A 17600-nucleotide genomic window follows, 5' to 3' on the forward strand; every position below is an offset into this window, starting at 1 on the left:
TAATTTATTTATACCCAAATCCTACCAAACAGACTCCAGATCATTCAGCACTACACACAATGTGGGACATGCATGCCCACATAACAAACCCACACACACTACTTTGCCCGACACAGTTAGCAAACTTAAACTGCACACAGTCCATATCTGTTCGGTGCACTGTGTGCAGTCAGCTAGCCAGCTATTGTTAGCAGTGACACCTGCAGCGGAATCCATTAACACGTCGGACAATTCAAGCTAGCAACCCCGGCCGGAGAGAAACATGTCGACCGGTAAGTGGGAAAAATAAGGGAAGAAATATACAACGGACTGGTATAGTGAAAACGGAATCAAAGAATGGATAGGACGTGTGGCTGGAGACAATACAAAAGCTTTTTGTCGGTACTGTGAAACTGAGATCACAGGGGGTGAGAGGAGTTGTCCATGATGGATCCCAGTTTTGATAGCATCCTCCTCTCACTCACCTCTATGACCGTCTGAGTTGAATTAATCTGTGTATTTTATAAAGCCTTTGGCAATGATAGCAATGCTGTTAGACTTTAAAAGCAGTGTATATGGTTTGACAGTGGTACATTTTGAGTTCTAGTATTGGGCTGGTTTTATTGGCCATTGGGCTGGTTTTGTTACACAGACCTGGCAACCCTGGTTGTCCCTGTCATTGTCAGTTTGTTGTGTTCCTTCGTGTCGCCTTGTTCCAGCCTTTTTTCCTAATGAATGAATGGGTGAGCCGCGCCTGATGGAGGCTCGTAGATGTTGCGTGTCGAAACGATCAAAACCGATTAATGAGACTGACACTACACATCTGCATTTAAAATCTTTTAAAACAGAATAGACGGTCTACATTTTACTGAGGATGTCACACCTCAATCAATGCATTTATGGGTTGGACGTGGACGTCTCTCTCTATCCCTCTCTCTGTGAAAATTCAAATCGCTTTTTGTACGAATAGAGAAATGTCACAGTGGCCCTCAACTTCAAACAGGGTTGGGAATCACTTTTATAATCTTAAATTATATATGGTGTTTTTATGTAGGATGTTAAAGGTTTTGGAGAGATGTGACAAAGAAGTGTGGAGTAGCAAGTTTAAAATAGCATTTAATAGAAGAGAAAAACTGTGATGTGAGACAGAAGCAGCTTTTTACGTGACAAAACCTGCTTATTTCACGCTACGTTGAGTCTTTGAGTTTGATTACCACGGAGCTCCAATGTTTTGAGGGTGCAACAGCACAGCATGTCTTTAAAGCTAAATGTCACGTTCCGTCTAATTTTGATTCAGTGCCCCTTAAGGACACCTTCAGTAACAAAACCGTCATGGCAGATTAGCTCGGCGTCATTTCCCATCTCGTCTCTGACCTCCATATGCGTAAGTACACAAGCCACGCTCCAGGAAGAAAATAGTGCGGAGACGCAAGCAGGGGAAGAGATGAGGCAGGAGAGCAGGGAGGTGACCATGCTAAGAGGATTAGTGGTTGAAATGAAAGCAGATAGATCAAGCTTTTAGTTGAGAGCAGGGTTGCCAGGTCTGTGTGACAAAACCAGCCCAATGGCCAATAAAACCAGCCCAAAGACCAGCCCAATACTAGAACTCAAAATGTACCACTGTCAAACCATAGACACTGCTTTTAAAGTCTAACAGCATTGCTATCATTGCCAAATGCTTTATAAAATACACAGATTAATTAAACTCAGACGGTCATAGAGGTGAGTGAGAGGAGGATGCTATCAAAACTGGTATCCATCAACTCCTGTCACCCTCTGCGATCTCGGTTATACAGTACCGACAAAAAGCTTTTGTATTGTCTCCAGCCACACGTCCTATCCATTCTTTGATTCCGTTTTCACTATACCAGTCCGTTGTGTATTTCTTCCCCTATTTTTCCCACTTATTGGGCTTCATGTTTCTCCCCGGCCGGAGTTGCTAGCTTGAATTGTCCGGTGTGTTCACGGATTCCGCTGCCGGTGTCACTGCTGACAATAGCTGGCTAGCTGACAGCACACAGTGCACTAAATGGATACTGACTGTGTGCAGTTTGAGTTCGCTAACTGTGTGGCAAAGTAGAGTGTGTGTGTGGGTTTGTTATGTGGGCATGCATGTCCCATGTCCATTGTGTGTAGTTTTGAATGATATGGAGTCCGTTTGGTAGGATTAGGGTATAAATAAATGATGTAATCTGCAATAATACTAAAAATTAATTAATTAATAATTAGATTTCTATTTATAGATAGCCTATTATGCATGTAATTTGCATGCAAAACAGGTCTACCCAACCAGGGGACAAAATTTTCCACCCACGGCAACACTTAAAAAGTAGCCCAATTTAGCGGGAAAACCGCGGACCTGGCAACCCTGGTGTAGAGTAGAAACACAGGATTACTCTATTGATTTCAGCACTTTAGGAGACGGTAAGAAAGGATGAGTAGGCAGAAGATTGAAAATAATAGCATAATACGGACATGCAAGATAAAAACATGTGTGTAAGTGTTTGTGTGTTTGTTAGGTGAGAAAAGAGAGGCGATTTTTTCCATCTTTTATTTAAAAGTAATGGCTGTGTCAGTTTATCCTGATTTCGTGCTTGGATGCCTCCCTGATTAAACAACCCAATGATGTGAACACCCACAGCTTGCCTGTCCTTTCTTGCTGCCTTAAAGACATTTTCACATGATTAACTTTTTTTTTTTCAAATCATCCACCAGCCTTTCACCAGAATATTTGTAAGACTTTCATTATTTACACAAGACTTTTTTTTATTCAGTCTCCAATAGCAACTTTCTTGACGTACGTTTATTCACACATTGCCATTCCACTGACTCTAGTGATGATGGCTGTTGACCTTTGCTGCTTGTTGTGTGACTTGATAGGTGGGTTCATGTTGTTAAAAGTATGATTGAATGTGTGGGACAACACAAATATAAGTACGCTTAACAGTGTTGGAGTTACCTCAGGTGTCAAAGTAAGTAAGTTTGTTGAGAGACCGCATTACGTCTGATAACTACACAAAACAAAGGAGAGAGCATAATGGTGGTGGCAACGGTCACACAATGCTAATTCCAGCAATGACAATGCTAAGATGATGGAGACATTATGTTGCCACCAAGAGAATAATGAGAACGATGAGGAGGACGGTGAAGAAGAAGACTGACTGAAAGAGCTGCATTACTAATGAAAGTTAGCGCGGTAAGCTACAAGTAAGCAACTTCTGTCATGTGCTGTGTGCCTCAGGCTAACGGTAACAGCTAGCTGGCAGCTGCTAGCTAGCAGGAGTTGTGTGTTGCTGTTTCTATAGAAATGTGAGATGAATCCACTTTAGCATGACATTGTTCAACTCTAGCCAGTGTTGCAATCGTTTTTGATTCAAATTAAGTATTTTGTAAATCCACAGGCTTTTTGTGGTGCTTGCGTTGTACATTTAGTAATGTGCATTTATTTCTATACCCTGGATATGTGAATCTTCAGTATTAACAATCCAGTGCCCCCATAGCTTCACCCATCACAATTTCTTGTTGCTGCTACTTCTTGTAACACCGGCATGAAGCAGGAACTACAAGTTTTTCTGTAATTAAATAGTCTAACATTGCAGCTATGTTAGCGTTGTCCTGACCTTTTAATTGTAAGCTGTGCTGTTAGAAATCTCCATTTCATTTTTAACACATGGGCTGTTTGACATGTGAAATACACAGAACTCTACTTGAACTTGATTTATATCTATTGGCGGAAACACTCTGGGCTCAATACTAATTCTCCCCTGATTGTTTATGACTGGTTTCCTGTTCAAAGAGCTGCATTACATCATGTTGAAATATACAGAAGCATGCATGTGTTTTTCAGAAGAATGTGTTTTCTACCTTTCAGGCAGCTGTTGGTTCCCATTCAGTTCAGTTAAGACTGAAAATCAACTGTCAGGTACTTATATCGTGCTATTCTCAGGTTGTTCACAGCTGTTGATCATCAGTCAGTCTGTTCACTCCTACTCACCAGACTAAAGAGGTTAAGGCTGTGTATCACAGGCAGCATGAAGTGACAGATTTAAGGGTGAAAGTCTTTCCGAGCTATGAACACCTTTAAAGAAAGTGGGCCTGATACTGACACCACTTTTCAGCCAATTTAAGGTGTCGGAGTGCTTCAGAGTTATACTTTGAATCTGTTTCAACATGGATAGTGCCGAACATTCACTTGTAGAGCGGTAGAGTAGGAACTGACATCCGAGTTGTTAAAAGAACTTTAATATAGCTTGTTAGAAAAAGTTAATAAAGTAATATTTTTTTTAAATAATTCAGTTAACTGATTGAAAAACAAGCTTACCCTTCAAAGCTGTGCTGACTTTTGTTGTCTTGTGGCCGGAAACTGTGTACTATGTGCAGCGAGTCGGTCGTCTCTCAATCGGAAGGGTTGGGGGTTCGACCTCTGACCGCTGCAGTGTTGAAGTGTCCTTGGGCAAGACACTGAACCCTAAATTGACGTAGCCATCGGGTATGAATGTGCATATCTCCTGATTGGAGAATGGCACTTAGGCCTTTGCCATCAGTGAGTGAACGTGACTGTGAAAGCGCTTTGAGTGGTCGGAAGACTACAAATACGCTATTTAAGTACCGACCATTTACCACTGATTTTGTGATTTGGATGTCATTGCTGGGACATTTAGATTGTATATAAATGTGGGCGTGTGATTTGAACTGTCTGTGAGTTTATAAAAATGTGCCAGTATGGCGCTTAAACACATAAAATGTGATGTAACGTAAATGCAGTGATGATCCATACTATTCAGTAGCGGTACAGTAATTGATGACAGACTCAGTAAAAATACATCTAGAAATCAGAGTTAGGGGATGGTAACAAGTTAACAACCTTTGTGCTTGGATTCATGCAATGTCATTAAGGATTACGCTTGTCGACATATTGAGAGTGGAGGAAGAAAATAGATGGTTATACTACTTGTACTTTACAGCTCAAAATATATGCAACATGTAATTTTTGAAACAAAATAAAGACAAAGTAGCATGTAGACATCCTCTAATCCTCTGAGTGAATAACAGGGTCCTTATTTTAAAGTGCTGAGAAGAGTTAAAGGAGGGCATGTACAATTAATAATTAACAAAGACAGGGTTTTAGACTTCCAGGTCCTCTAGGGCGACCTAAGCGCTTTTTCAGATTGTTTAAATCTCTGCTGTCAGGCTTAGAACCAAAAAACAAGTGAGGTGGACACATTTTTAAAGCACTTCATCACCTAGCTCAGAGCCTACGACCTGCTATGTTGCTTCTAAATCCTCGTAAGCCCAAACAAATTGACTGACATACAGTGGTCACATGGTTGTATAAAATCTAAGCTGAATAAGAGGTTACCTTTGGTGTTGTGACCTGTCCAGTTTTATCAGAAATTATATGTGTATTTTTTGCTGTTGCACAGGTGACAGTGAAGTAACAGTTTAATTTTCTTTGCCTTTATATTCAATAAAAATGCCCCGTATAAGTAGAATAAAGAATAATCATAAAGGTTTGGTACAAAGATAAATGAAACCAGTGAATTCAGTTCTTTCATCACAGCTTTAAGCTCAGGTAATCCTCCACATTGCCCTCTTGTGGATACCACAATTTGACTCTTACCTCTATTCATTCACTCTCCTCCTTTATTTCATTGATGCCGAGTAGGATCCATAAAGTAAATATGTGGTACTGTTAAAAAAAAAAGGTCAAAGTTTGTCTGGATAGACCAGGCAGGGATGTGCAAACTTCAGAGCATGGTTCCACAGAAGAGAGTAGTCAAGCTGCCCCTGCATATATATGCCATAGACTGTATAAAAAGACGGACGACATGACAGCTCCCTAAAAGTGAAGCCAAAACATTTCGAGCTCCCCCTGCTGACTGGCTGCAGTATAGGTCATAAAGCCCGCCTCCTCCATGTTAACAGGTGGGACATGAGTCAAACTGTAAAATCAAAATACACACCCAATACATTTTCAGTTTCTGTCATTATAGTTAGTTATTATCATGGTGATTTATGTCCAAGTGTTCATTTTTCTGACAAGTTTATTTTTAATTAGTTATTTGATGCTGTCAAAATGATGATTGACAGCTCTGTTGACAAATTCGACTCCTGCAGCCAGTCAGTTCCGGGTGAGCAGAGCGGAGGACGATCCGCGAGTGGAAACGTAACTAAAACAATCACTACAGTCATTGAAGTTTCCATACCTGTGAACGTTAACCTCAGACCAACCCAGAGAAGCTGTTCTGATGTTAAACACGCCGGCGTGCGGGATCCTTGCTGTTTTTTCGGTAAATTAATTGTGTTTTTGGGTCAGCAGAAGTGGCTACGGCCGCTTCACTCGCCAATCTTTTCTGCGAACTCTCTGAGCTCCGTATGACGTCACCATCGCAAGATGGCAGCGCCTATCACAGGGGCTATTTTGGCAACAATTACGTACAATGGGAGCAGATGGAGTAGCGTTGTCCATCTATATATACAGTCATTGATATACGCAGACATACAATGAGCAACCTTAAAAGGGTGAGAAGAAGAAGAAAGAAGTTGATGTATGTATTGATTCTTAAGTATTTAATGTTTCTGCTCTCTTCTTAATTCAAATACACTCTCATTGCTTTTATACTTTAATTAATTTGTGCATATCGATGCACAAGTAGTTTGGCATAAACCGGCCAATTAGTCTGGAACCTCTTAATATTTTAGGGGGGTTACAGTTGTTCGCAGGGATACAGTTGCTCAAAAAATGTTAACAAAATTATGGTTAGGGTTAATGATGTGAATTACAGCAATAAATATAAACGACAACTGAATATACAACAAAAATATACATTGCAAAACACAATAAAGCAAAGGAAAAAAACAGCATAAGAAACCCCAATACTAATAAAGTCCAAAATAATTGTCCTTAGAAAGTGACAAAAACAACTATATCTAGCGTCTAGGCTGCTTTAAACTGCTTGATCCAAGTAGCCTACAGCGACCCTGACTCCGAGAAACGACCTTTCTATATAATTAATTTGCAACACAAAATCTCTAAACATATTCCTGGCAGCGATAAGTTGTTGCCACAAGTAATTAAAAAACTAATTAATACTATAACAAAATTACTAGGAGACAGGAGACAACATTTAAATAAGGTCAGGTTTTTTTCTCAACTGTAAGTTCACTGCAATGCAAATTGAAATGACTGTCTTTGCATAGCTTACAATTAAATTTCACTTTTATTAACAAGTTTTTGTATTCAGAAGTTTTGTTTTCTTCTAAAACCAGCTGTGACCTTTTTCTGACTGAGAGGAAGGCTTGTCCCTCCCCTCTCGTCTTGAAATCTCCAAGTAGGAAGTAGTACCAAATATTTAATTCAATAATTAGCTATTATCGCCAAAATATATATATATGTGCTGAACATAAAAGCCTTTAGTTTGAAAAAAGTTCATCCATGCATCAGCTCATTCAGTGGGACTACAAGTGAGTCACTGAACAATAGAGTGAGCAAATCTTTTCAATTCATTGTTTTAATGTGATCTTTGAATGGCTGTGATTAGCTTGGCCTAAATCGGGCCTGGTGAAAAACTGTCTCAACAGGAGGTGGACCAAATGCATCTGACAGAACAAATAAAATGTGAGCTTACACATACGTCATACATTGCATATCAACATCCTTGACACATGTTAAAGGTTTGTAAACCAGATAAAACATAAACTAACATGAACTTGAGCAATAAAATATCACATTTATTATGATAAAATAGCATAGAGTACAGGAGAGTACTAACATCAGCACTGTGCTGCGAGGAAGGCCTTCTTCAGACTGCACAATGCCTCCTCCTCAGTGATCGCCTGCCACTCCTCTGGAATCTTCTCCGGCTCCTGCTCGTATGCTTGTGCAAACCTCTCATTGAACCTCGCCAACACATACCTGGAAATATATATATTTTTTTAATTCACTTAATCATTTGTAATATAATATGATATTTAACCTTTAATAAACCACACAATACCTCCAGTAGGTACAGGACATCTGGTTGTTTGGGTCCTCAGGGGAGGTGCTCCAGTCTGGGTATAGGGAATGGAGGCCCTCAGTTGACATGCTGTGTTGACCTGCATTTTCCTCGGCCATGCTCTCAGGGCAACTAATGCAGGACAGAGATCTGGGGTTATGTGGAACTATGCCTTTTGGCCTGTGTAGAAGAGCCCTGTGAACTTCATGTTCCATCTGTGTCAGCTCACAGGGGGCTCTGCAGAGCGGACATTGCTTTTCACAGCCTCTTACTCTGCTGAAGAGGGAGTCTTTCGGCTGAACTGGAAGGCACTGAAGAAGTTGGTTAGGATCCACATTTTGGGAGAATTCCTGGGCTAGGTCCAAGCGCATTGCAGCCAGTAACTCCATTAGACATTTGACAAAACGATCCCATTCTGTAGTGATACTGAAGAGAGGTCCATCAAGAGGGGCCCTTGTGACATCCACATCTCCGTCTTTCTCCAAAGTGAGGCACACTCTCTCCAGCAGCATCTTTGTATCGCTGAGCACTCCATTGGTACCTTCCAGAGTTTGGCTCACTGCTGATGCAATTTTTCCTACAATTTCACCCAGTCTCAGTTGCCTCCATTTATTCAAGTTGGTTGATTCAGAGAGGTGAGCCACCACTGCCTTCTGGATCTTCGTCAGTCTGAAGTTGTCATAGGAGAGCAAATATTCCAGGAAGCTTTCAAAGCAGTCTTCCATTAACAGCTCTTCCAACAAGCTTTGGTGGAAGGCACGTGGGGATTGATACTGCTGTGCACTACCTCTGATCTCCTCACCAATACGCATCCCCAGGGGACTATAAATGTAGTCCAAGACTGTAGGTTTGATGACCATGGAGGTGAAGGCTTGAGCCATTCTCTGACACTGGTCTCTCTTTCTGAACTGGTACATAAACTGTGCCAAGTACCTGCTCTTGTTTGCAGTGATACAGCTCAAAAGTTCTGTGTCCTTAGCATAGCGGTCATGTAGTTTTTGGAAGTCTCGGCAAGCAGAGCTACAGAGATAAACTTTCAGATCCACTTCAAAAGCTGATCTGATTTCCATGGAGTTCTCCTTCAAAGCTTTTTCAACAATTTCTAACAGCTCTGTTATATAGCTGTCAGAGAAATCAGCTGTTAAACTAGATTTAGCTGCTACAAACTGATTGTATTCGTCTATGATATCGCTTGCTACCTTTTGAGCTGCTAACCTTTGTAGTCTGTTGTTATCTTCAAACATGTGCTTCAATCTGCTGCGGTATCCAAAGTGCTCATCATAAACCAGGAAAGTAGAAGTCGTGTTTTGGTCAACGACTTCCAGTTTTTTCATGTGTTTCTGGAGACCACGGCTTATTAGGTTCTCTTTCAGAATATCAGTCACTCTTGCAGTAATATCATCAGTTTCTGAGGGCCTGAAGTCAAAGCTGGACACTGTCTTACTCCACACACTCTCAAATTCTTCTTCTAGTTCTGAATCTTGATGGAGAACTTTTGTCGACATGCTGTTCTCCAACAGCGCATGCAGCTTGAAATCCTGTTCTGTCTCCAAAAATGCCTCAAGCTTTTGCAGCTGTGTTGAAGAGCAATGGCTCTCTGTGACTGTCTCCAACCTTTGTTTTATGTCTTCAGTTACTCGCTCCTGGAGTTCATCCAAATTGCTCATCAGGATTGGCTTGAATGTATTTAGTTTGTGAAGGTTGTCTTTCATCAAATAGGAATCTACTTTTGTCCTGAGTTTGTCCACCTCTGCTTTGATTTCCTCTTTGGCTTCTTCCTTTAACTCACTCATAAGTTCATTTTGGATTGCAGCGTCTAAAGCCTTTGCCTTTGTGGCATAGATTTTCTTTGTTGCATCCATAAGCCAACTTTCTACATGATCCTGGACTCTATCCTCCCACTGAGAAAGCTCTGTGCACAATAAAGACAAGTCTAAAGCTATGTCAGTATTTTGCAGACCAATAGAGAACGATTCTTCTCTCACTGTATCCCAAACAGCACACAAACGACTCATAAACTCAGGTAGCCCTATGGGTTCAGACTTCGCTGCACACTTCTTCAATGCCCCAAACAGGTTTTGCTTAAGTGTTAACACAGCCGCACTATACTGTGTATCAATTGGTTGAGAGAGGGATAGATTGTACCAAGGCCCTTTGACACACGTGATCGTGCATGGGGTCTTTGCATTGTGGTGATCAGTATTGTTAGTTCCTTGCTCCCCAGTCTCAGTCTGAAGCATCTCAGAAACACGTCTTAACTGTGAGGCTTGCAATGCGCTATTTATTCCTTCACCCTGAGCCACGAGTTGGCAAATAGGAAATGAGCCGCGTTCTTTGATGCGCAGGAGAGCATTGACTATCACATTGAAGTTAGTTTCAAACTCACTACTCTCATCTGGAGAGATGTTCTGCATTAAAACATCACTCAATCCTGTGGCAAGCGTAGCCATTTCATTATCATGGATCAGCGTATTTCTTTCGTTGCCTAGAGACTTTGAGCAGAGACCTTCTACATCAATCAACAACAGGAAATCACATCCCATGTCTTCTCTAAGGTTATCAGGGAGACACAGGGCAGCCATGTACAACCCTCTAGTGGCTCTTTTCCTCCCTTCAGGAAATGTAACCCCAAATAACGCAGAAAGGACCTCTGCGTTCTTAGCATGATGTACTCCAAGGCTCGTCAGCACCCGGGTCCTGCACCGGTCTTGAGGTAGGCGACGTTTCAGCTCTGCAAAGACACAGCCCAGCCAATTGACAGGGATGTTTGAGGCATCTCCATCCATTAGTTCAAGTGGAATTCCATAGAGAAGAAGGTCTGTAGCTAAGCTAGGGAGACGCAACACATTGTGGCTCCCACTGCCAGGGCTGATGTGTGTTAGCTCAAAAATTAGGCCCATCTCACGCAAAAAGTGCTCAAGCCCCAGCCAAGATGGATCCGGTTCAAAAGGCTCTGAACATTTGGCTACCTGATGTTCAACGGAAACAGACCCTGCTGGTGTCAGCTCTTCATCTATCTGTGTCCCTTGGTAAATTAAGGTTCCATTTTCTCCAGACTCCAAATGAGAGTTTTGGGCCTCAAATTCTGCATCTGAAATGTGTTCTTCAAAATTGACGATGTCTTCATTACTCTCTTCAGGTTTTTCATTTGACATCATATTTAACTGCTGCTCTATGACTGGTTCATGTGCGGACTCAAGATCGTCGTTCTGTTGTGACTGTGGTTCTGTGGTCTTCTCTGTAGACGTTTGCAAGAAATGCTCTAAGTCTTGGCTTAGTTCTAATTGTTTCTCAGAAATTTGCTCTTCAGTACTAACAAGCTGCTCTTCAGTTTGTTCTTCTTCAGGTGTTGAATCTGTGCAGAAACTATCACTGTCCCCGAGGGTGTCGTTCACTCCATTTTCAAGTTCATCAAAATTTTCAGACAGGTGATTTGTTTCTGTCAGCAGTTTTGTGAGGAAATCTTTTGGACTGTTTTGTTTTTCATTTTGCATCAGGGAAAGCTTCAGCTTCATCCAAGTAAGAAAACAAGTCCTCTCCACTTTATCTGCAGTGTAAAGCACATCAGTAAACATCTTCATAGCTGGGGTCATTTTGTAGCTGCTCAACGCTACAAAGATGTCTTTCTTTTCTTTTTGCAGTTGGGAGTTGATTTGTTCACCAGCTTTTTTCAGTTTTTTCTCCTCCTTTTCTATTTGAGCCAGTCTTCTCCACAAAAGCCCCTGCAAGGGAAGCTGTTTGTCTGTAAATTTGTCAGATCCCTCTGCTAAACCTTTCAAGACTTCCTCTGCTTTGGCCATTGCCTTTTTACAAACTGCCCCTTCATCCACATCTAGGCCTAGCTCCTCTGCTAATTTTGCTACTGCCTCAAGTGTAACAAGTTTCAGTTCATCTGGTAGCAGATCTTTCAGGGTGTCAGACAGCCTACTAGCCAGTTCCTCCTCACTCAGAGCACTCCCTTGGAGTACTGACCCTTCAGGAAGCCCAAGGTTTTCGCCAAGGTTCTGATCAGCAAACCCCACAACCCTGTTGCCATATGTCTCAGTGTCTGATAGGTCAATCAGTATGAGCTTGCTTGCCATATGTTTGTAAGTGGCAAGAAGTTGTTTTTCTTTCTCCCTAAGATTCCCACAGAAAACAACAACAGCAGAAGATGCTTGGCATAGTAGGTTGAGGTATTTCTCATGTGCATTGGCATCGCCACGTAGGTTGCAGATGACCACAGGGACAGGGAAAACGTCTCTTGAAGTGTCTCCAGTGGGTAGATACCACCCAATCTCTACCAGGCCATTGGAGAGTCTTCGGGGCAGTTGTCCTCCATCCATACCCTTGTGGAGAAATGTTTCTGTGGGAGATCCGAGTCCACCTATAACATTGTTTAGAACCTGTGACTTGGATACACCACAGCGACCAAGCTTCACACAAGAAATCATTGGCATGTAGGTACTTGCCAAATCCCCATGCTGGACCCTCCTGTTTGTCTCTGGAGAGTGAGATTCCCAATGGCTTAAAACACCTCTCGAAGGCCAAAGGAGGAAGTGACTGGGTTCTTCTGGATCTATGTTTGGAAGAACCAGAGGCACTGCAAACTGGCATTGTACCATGCGCACAGCCATCTCCTGTTGAAGGAAAGAGTTGGCAGACATAAAGACACCTGAAACTAAATCAAGGGGGTTGATGTCACAGTGGCTTTCTCCTCCAAAACCATTGATCGTCTCCTCGGATGATTCATTGGCATTATTCAGAACATCATGCTGAGGTTTGCAGCAAGAACTACGGGCATCTGGTCTTAGCAGCCAAAGACGACGGAGGAAAGCATGTGGTAGATCCTTGGATTCCAGAGGAGCTTGGTTCTCCAGATTCCAAGTGCTGATGTCCAACATAGACACTGGGTCCAATGGTTTAGTCCAGAAGGCCTCCAGGCCAAGCCTATAAAGAACCTCTGCCTGTGCATTGTCCTTTGGAAGTTCTGGTTTGAAAAAACAAACAAATATAAGTGCTGTGGATCAGCAACATTTTTAAGTCTTCAGAAGTTATGTATTTTTATTGATTGTAAAATTCAAGTCCATGTAATCAAGAAAAAACAAAGCAAAGATATAAATAGCATAGATTATGTGTATACTATGTCTTTATACTTTACTTGGACTGATTGCTTGTCATCATACATTTTGTTTTCAGCTGCTGCCATGGACTATTTTTAATCAAGAGTATAAAAATGTAAAGAAATATTAGATTTTTCTTAAAAGCAGTCCTTCATGCTGCTCTGCCCTTCCTTTAGAATGGTTGCCCAAACAAAGTTGCATAGAGACTGTGTGGCCTTTGACCTTTTTAAATCAGTTGAATTAAAAAATAAACATTATAATATACACAAATTTAAACCATGACCATCACAGTAGTACAACAAATAAGGATAATTATATGTGGTCTTTTAAACTTCAGATCCTACACTGATTTTCAGTCGGTCCCCCATCGCACTTTGATAATGCTGGTTAAAGGTACAAATGACCTCTTAATTGCTTCAGACAGAGGACTTCTCTCTGTAATTGTCCTGTTAGATCTTAGTGTGGCATTTGACCGCCACGTTCTGTTACAGGGACTTGAACACTTGATTGTCATTAAAGGAACCACTTTAAGCTGGTTTAAATCCTATTTATCAGATTATTCTCAGATTGTACATCTTGTAATGATTAATCCTCTATGCATGCCAAAGATAGTCATGGAGTTTCACAAGGCTTGTGCTCAGCCTGGTTTTATTTACCTTGTGTATATGCTTCTTCTTGGTAATATTATCAGGAAACACCATAAATGTTTGTTGTTATGCAGATGATATCCAATTATACTTTTCAGTGAAGCCAAATGAAACCAATTACCAAACTCAATTCAAAGCTTGCTGTAAGATATTAGGGAGTTATCTTTGATCAGGATATGCCTTTCAACCGCGACATGTAAGACTTTTGAATGTCCTTGTTATAAAGCTGCCCACATAAAAATCTAAAGACTCTCCAGCACGTGTCAGCATATCAGCTTCTCTGTATGGGCTAAAACCTTGAATATAAATTAAGCTAATAAAACACAAATAAAAGCTTTTAATGGTCAGACACCATTGTACATTAAAGAGCTCATAGTGCCTTATTACCCCTCTAGAACAGTGCTCTCACAGAGTACCTATAGTCTTTCAGTTCATTCAGGTAGGCAGACAACATCCCCACAGTTTAGACAAGGCTTAACATTTTTCTTCTGATAAAGCTAAAAGTTAGCGCTGGCTAAGGCTTACCTTGGACCATATCTATGACAGCTGACATGGCTGATATGACTAGGTATCATGGTTGTTTTACAAAAATGTAGCATTAGTAGCTCAAGCATTTACTTTATTACAATGTAAACATATTTGGATTAGCTGAGATTTTCGGGAAGCACAGACACATTCATAGGGGAAACACAGTCTGTGTTGACTTGGGTTACTGTTGCAGTGTTGATGTCTCAATTCTCACCTAGTGCACCTTTGTTCTTTGCAAAAATTCCACGCCATGTTACGCTTGCATAAGGTTTGAATGCACCAACTTGTACTCTACTGCCGAGAGCCGAAGATTGTTTATTTTAAGTATTATCTGTTAGTCTATGAAACAATATCACATAGGTTGAGTACAAGGGATGATGTTTTGAGAGTTTAGACATAAAGACATTTTTCTTTAAGAAACACAGTACCTTGCCCATTTTCAATATCAATATGAATCACAGCATTTTCAGATAAGTTGAAAAAGTTCTTAAATACAAAACATGTTTCAATGATGCCAAAACCCCTGAAAAATAATCATACATACTTTTCTTTTTGCTGCTCAGCCTCTTCGGTATCTTGACTGACATGTTAAATCCAGCCGAGTGTCTCTCCTCTTCGGATTAGATTTGTTATTCTTCTCTGGTCAACCACTTACAATGTGGAGTGTTGACTGGAACCCTGTGATTAAAATTCATAATATAAGCATGACAGGCATACAAAAGGCAGCACAAAACACTCCTGCAAGATCCTTTGGTCTAATACCACTATTGTTATCTGTGAATATAAGCCTACTAACAACGAGAATATGTCATAGCCGGCTGTCTGAACGCCTGCTCGTTGTGGAAAGTACAGAGAGGTCTGGTTCGTCCTGACTTTTATCTTCTTGAAACGCTTCACTGAAGCATGAACCCCCTCCCTGTTTCATTTTTGTTTTTACTACTGCAGTAAAACCTGATCCATGACGAGCGGAACATGATATAGTGATATAATAGTGTCTCCTCAGATCAGCGGGCTGTCAGAAAGAAATAGGACACCTGAGCTCGCTCAATACTGAAGTGACTATAGATTTAACACTTCCCTGCTCCTGAGAGTTTGGTTGATTTCCAGTTGTGATTTGTAGCTAAAAGTAGATCAACCCAGTGTTAGACAGAAATTCTACTTGGGTTAAAGCGGCGCCTAAACATAAACCTTTTTTTTTTTTTTTTTTGTTATAATTTTTGTTATAATACAAACAACAGCAACTAATACAATGGTCTGACCAGTAAAAGTCTGCTATTTGTGAGTGTTTCAGGCCCGTAATAAGCTCTTCCAATCATTTCATCTGGCTGTTTGTGAGACTTGCATAATTTTATCTCTATAGACCATCAAAACTTTATGAAATTTAACCAGGTGAGAAGTATACAGCTGAAAAATATCCTTTTGTTGCAACTTCTAACAACTTCTAAAGACATTAGCAGCGACTAAACGCTGGTGTTTTACAAAAGTGACAGGCCACTGACTTACTCTTAATGCATCGTATTTCTAGTCAAATGTTTTTACTGAGGAAACATTCAATGTTACAGATTTGTCCTCATTTTAAATAGAAGAAAACAACAAGCAAACACACAAGTCAGCAAGCAAAAAAAACAAAAGAAAGAAAAGACAATAAAAAACAACTACAAAAAAACAAGGGTAACAACAAAAGGGTATACAGCTATCCCCTTATCCCCTTACCCCCCCTCCCGGGACTTTACTTCATGTCACTCCAAAGGGGGTCATCAGTGTCGTATAGTCAACCTGAGTTTGCATCTTCAATGTATTAAGGAAGGGGACGCCAAATCTAGTCAAAGTGCCTAACTGGTGGGGCTTCTGTTTCTTCTCCCCAAAACATGACGTTTGTCTGCAGTGATAAGAGCGTAGAGTACCACCTGTTGTTGACATTTATTAAGCATGGAAAACTGATCAGAGACTCCAAACAGCATCAGAAGGGTGTCAGGGCATTAACTTCAGACAGTTAACGTAACTGTGAAGAAAATTGGCTTCTTCACTGTGACATTTGTCACACAGTGGGGATACATCTGGAAAGATTTTGTGCCTATTAAGATTTCTAATGTGATCATTTAATGCTTTATGTAAGATTTAAATTTGAAAAGTAACTCCTGACTGAAGCTGCCGGATAAATGGAATGAAGTAACAACGAGAATAGATCCTTCTGGGATGCGGTGGAGTAGATGTTTAAGTAGAGTACATATATGATAACTCCAGTTAACTCTTGATATTTTACCAGATTTTGGTTACTTGTGTGATTCGTGAAGTAGTGGAAGATTAGGCATATCGAGCAAACTTGCTGTTTTATCTACGATTTCTCTTATAAGTCAAATATATAAGATGTCAATGTAAACTTTTATATATCACTGTTATATTTAATTTGTTCTAAAGTCATAAACTTACCTAATTCCTCCCATTGAATTTCCAGGTAAGAGAAAACAAGTATCCTTCACATATTCTCAGTCAGCAGGTGTGTGCTTGTCTCAGTCAGAAGAGCTCTTATACCTGTCTGCACGTCGATAAGACACATTCCTGCTCTTCTATCTAATCCCATACAAACTACACGACCATCGGTCATATGCAGGCGCACTCACAGCATCAAGACACAACTAGGCACCAGTTAACATTCGTGCTTATGTAAAACATTTTTACATGACAGCCTTGATACTCAGATAACAGCAGGAACTGTGTGTCTGTCTCAGTGCAGAGAGGCAGACAGGTGCAGTGCAGGTGAAATGTTGTCAGACACTCCTGCACAAAGGATTATCATTGGTCTGCAGGGGTCACAGGCGAGGCTGCAGACAATGACGCACACAAACCCTCAGTCATGTGTGATCTCTCAGATATAGGTCTATCTGATTACAACAATTAAATAGCTGGCATACTGATGCTTCTTTTCAGGGGCGCCGTACGGAGCATAAAGTCACGACTCAAAGGGCCCATGACTGACAGGGGCCGCTTACATGGCGCTAGTGATCCACCATAACTTTTAATGTAGGAAAGTGAAGAACTGTGGTGAATTATTCCCAGTTTTCAGTCATGGCGACAAGTTTGTCTGAATCTGATTAGAAATAACCCACTGTTCTTCTTTCATGTAGAGAGTTTAAATAAATAAAAAGCCTGTTTTATTGTATGTTAGGCTTTAAGCATGACCACACAATCATTAATTAAAACAATAATATCTTTTTTACAAAGTTTAGTTCATCATTTTTCACTGCAGTAGTTTTTCTGCACATTTTTCAGGTATTTTGTCGTTTTAACAGAACAACTGTGCTGTATAGCAACTTGCTAACATGTCAGCAGTAACAAGTGAGTGGTTA

The 17600-nt window shown here is 40.7% G+C and overlaps 1 protein-coding gene across 1 annotated transcript; it reads right to left on the reverse strand.

Annotated features, from left to right (window-relative positions):
* Positions 1-6550: 6550 nt before the first annotated feature.
* On the reverse strand, positions 6551-16809 carry gvin1l2 (GTPase, very large interferon inducible 1-like 2). The gene is made up of 4 exons (XM_069668930.1): positions 16684-16809; positions 14798-14931; positions 7977-12945; positions 6551-7894 (listed from the first exon to the last, which is right to left on the reverse strand). Exons 2-4 carry the CDS (start codon positions 14838-14840, stop codon positions 7753-7755), a joined length of 5154 nt encoding a protein of 1717 aa, XP_069525031.1. The 5' UTR covers positions 14841-14931; positions 16684-16809; the 3' UTR covers positions 6551-7752.
* Between the last annotated feature and the right edge of the window lie 791 nt (positions 16810-17600).

Source organism: Semicossyphus pulcher, unplaced genomic scaffold (assembly GCF_022749685.1).
Source record: "Semicossyphus pulcher isolate SPU_LCO1_2020_fin unplaced genomic scaffold, fSemPul1.0.p SCAF_19, whole genome shotgun sequence".
Classification (NCBI taxonomy): Eukaryota; Metazoa; Chordata; class Actinopteri; order Labriformes; family Labridae; genus Semicossyphus; species Semicossyphus pulcher.

Coding starts and splice junctions, on each gene's coding strand:
- gvin1l2 (XM_069668930.1), bottom strand. CDS start 14,840: ATGTCAGTCAAGATACCGAAGAGGCTGAGCAGCAAAAAGAAAA. Junction 12,946..14,797: donor GCTGAGCAGCAAAAAGAAAA/GTATGTATGATT, acceptor TTTTCAAACCAG/AACTTCCAAAGGACAATGCA. Junction 7,895..7,976: donor ATGTCCTGTACCTACTGGAG/GTATTGTGTGGT, acceptor ATATATTTCCAG/GTATGTGTTGGCGAGGTTCA.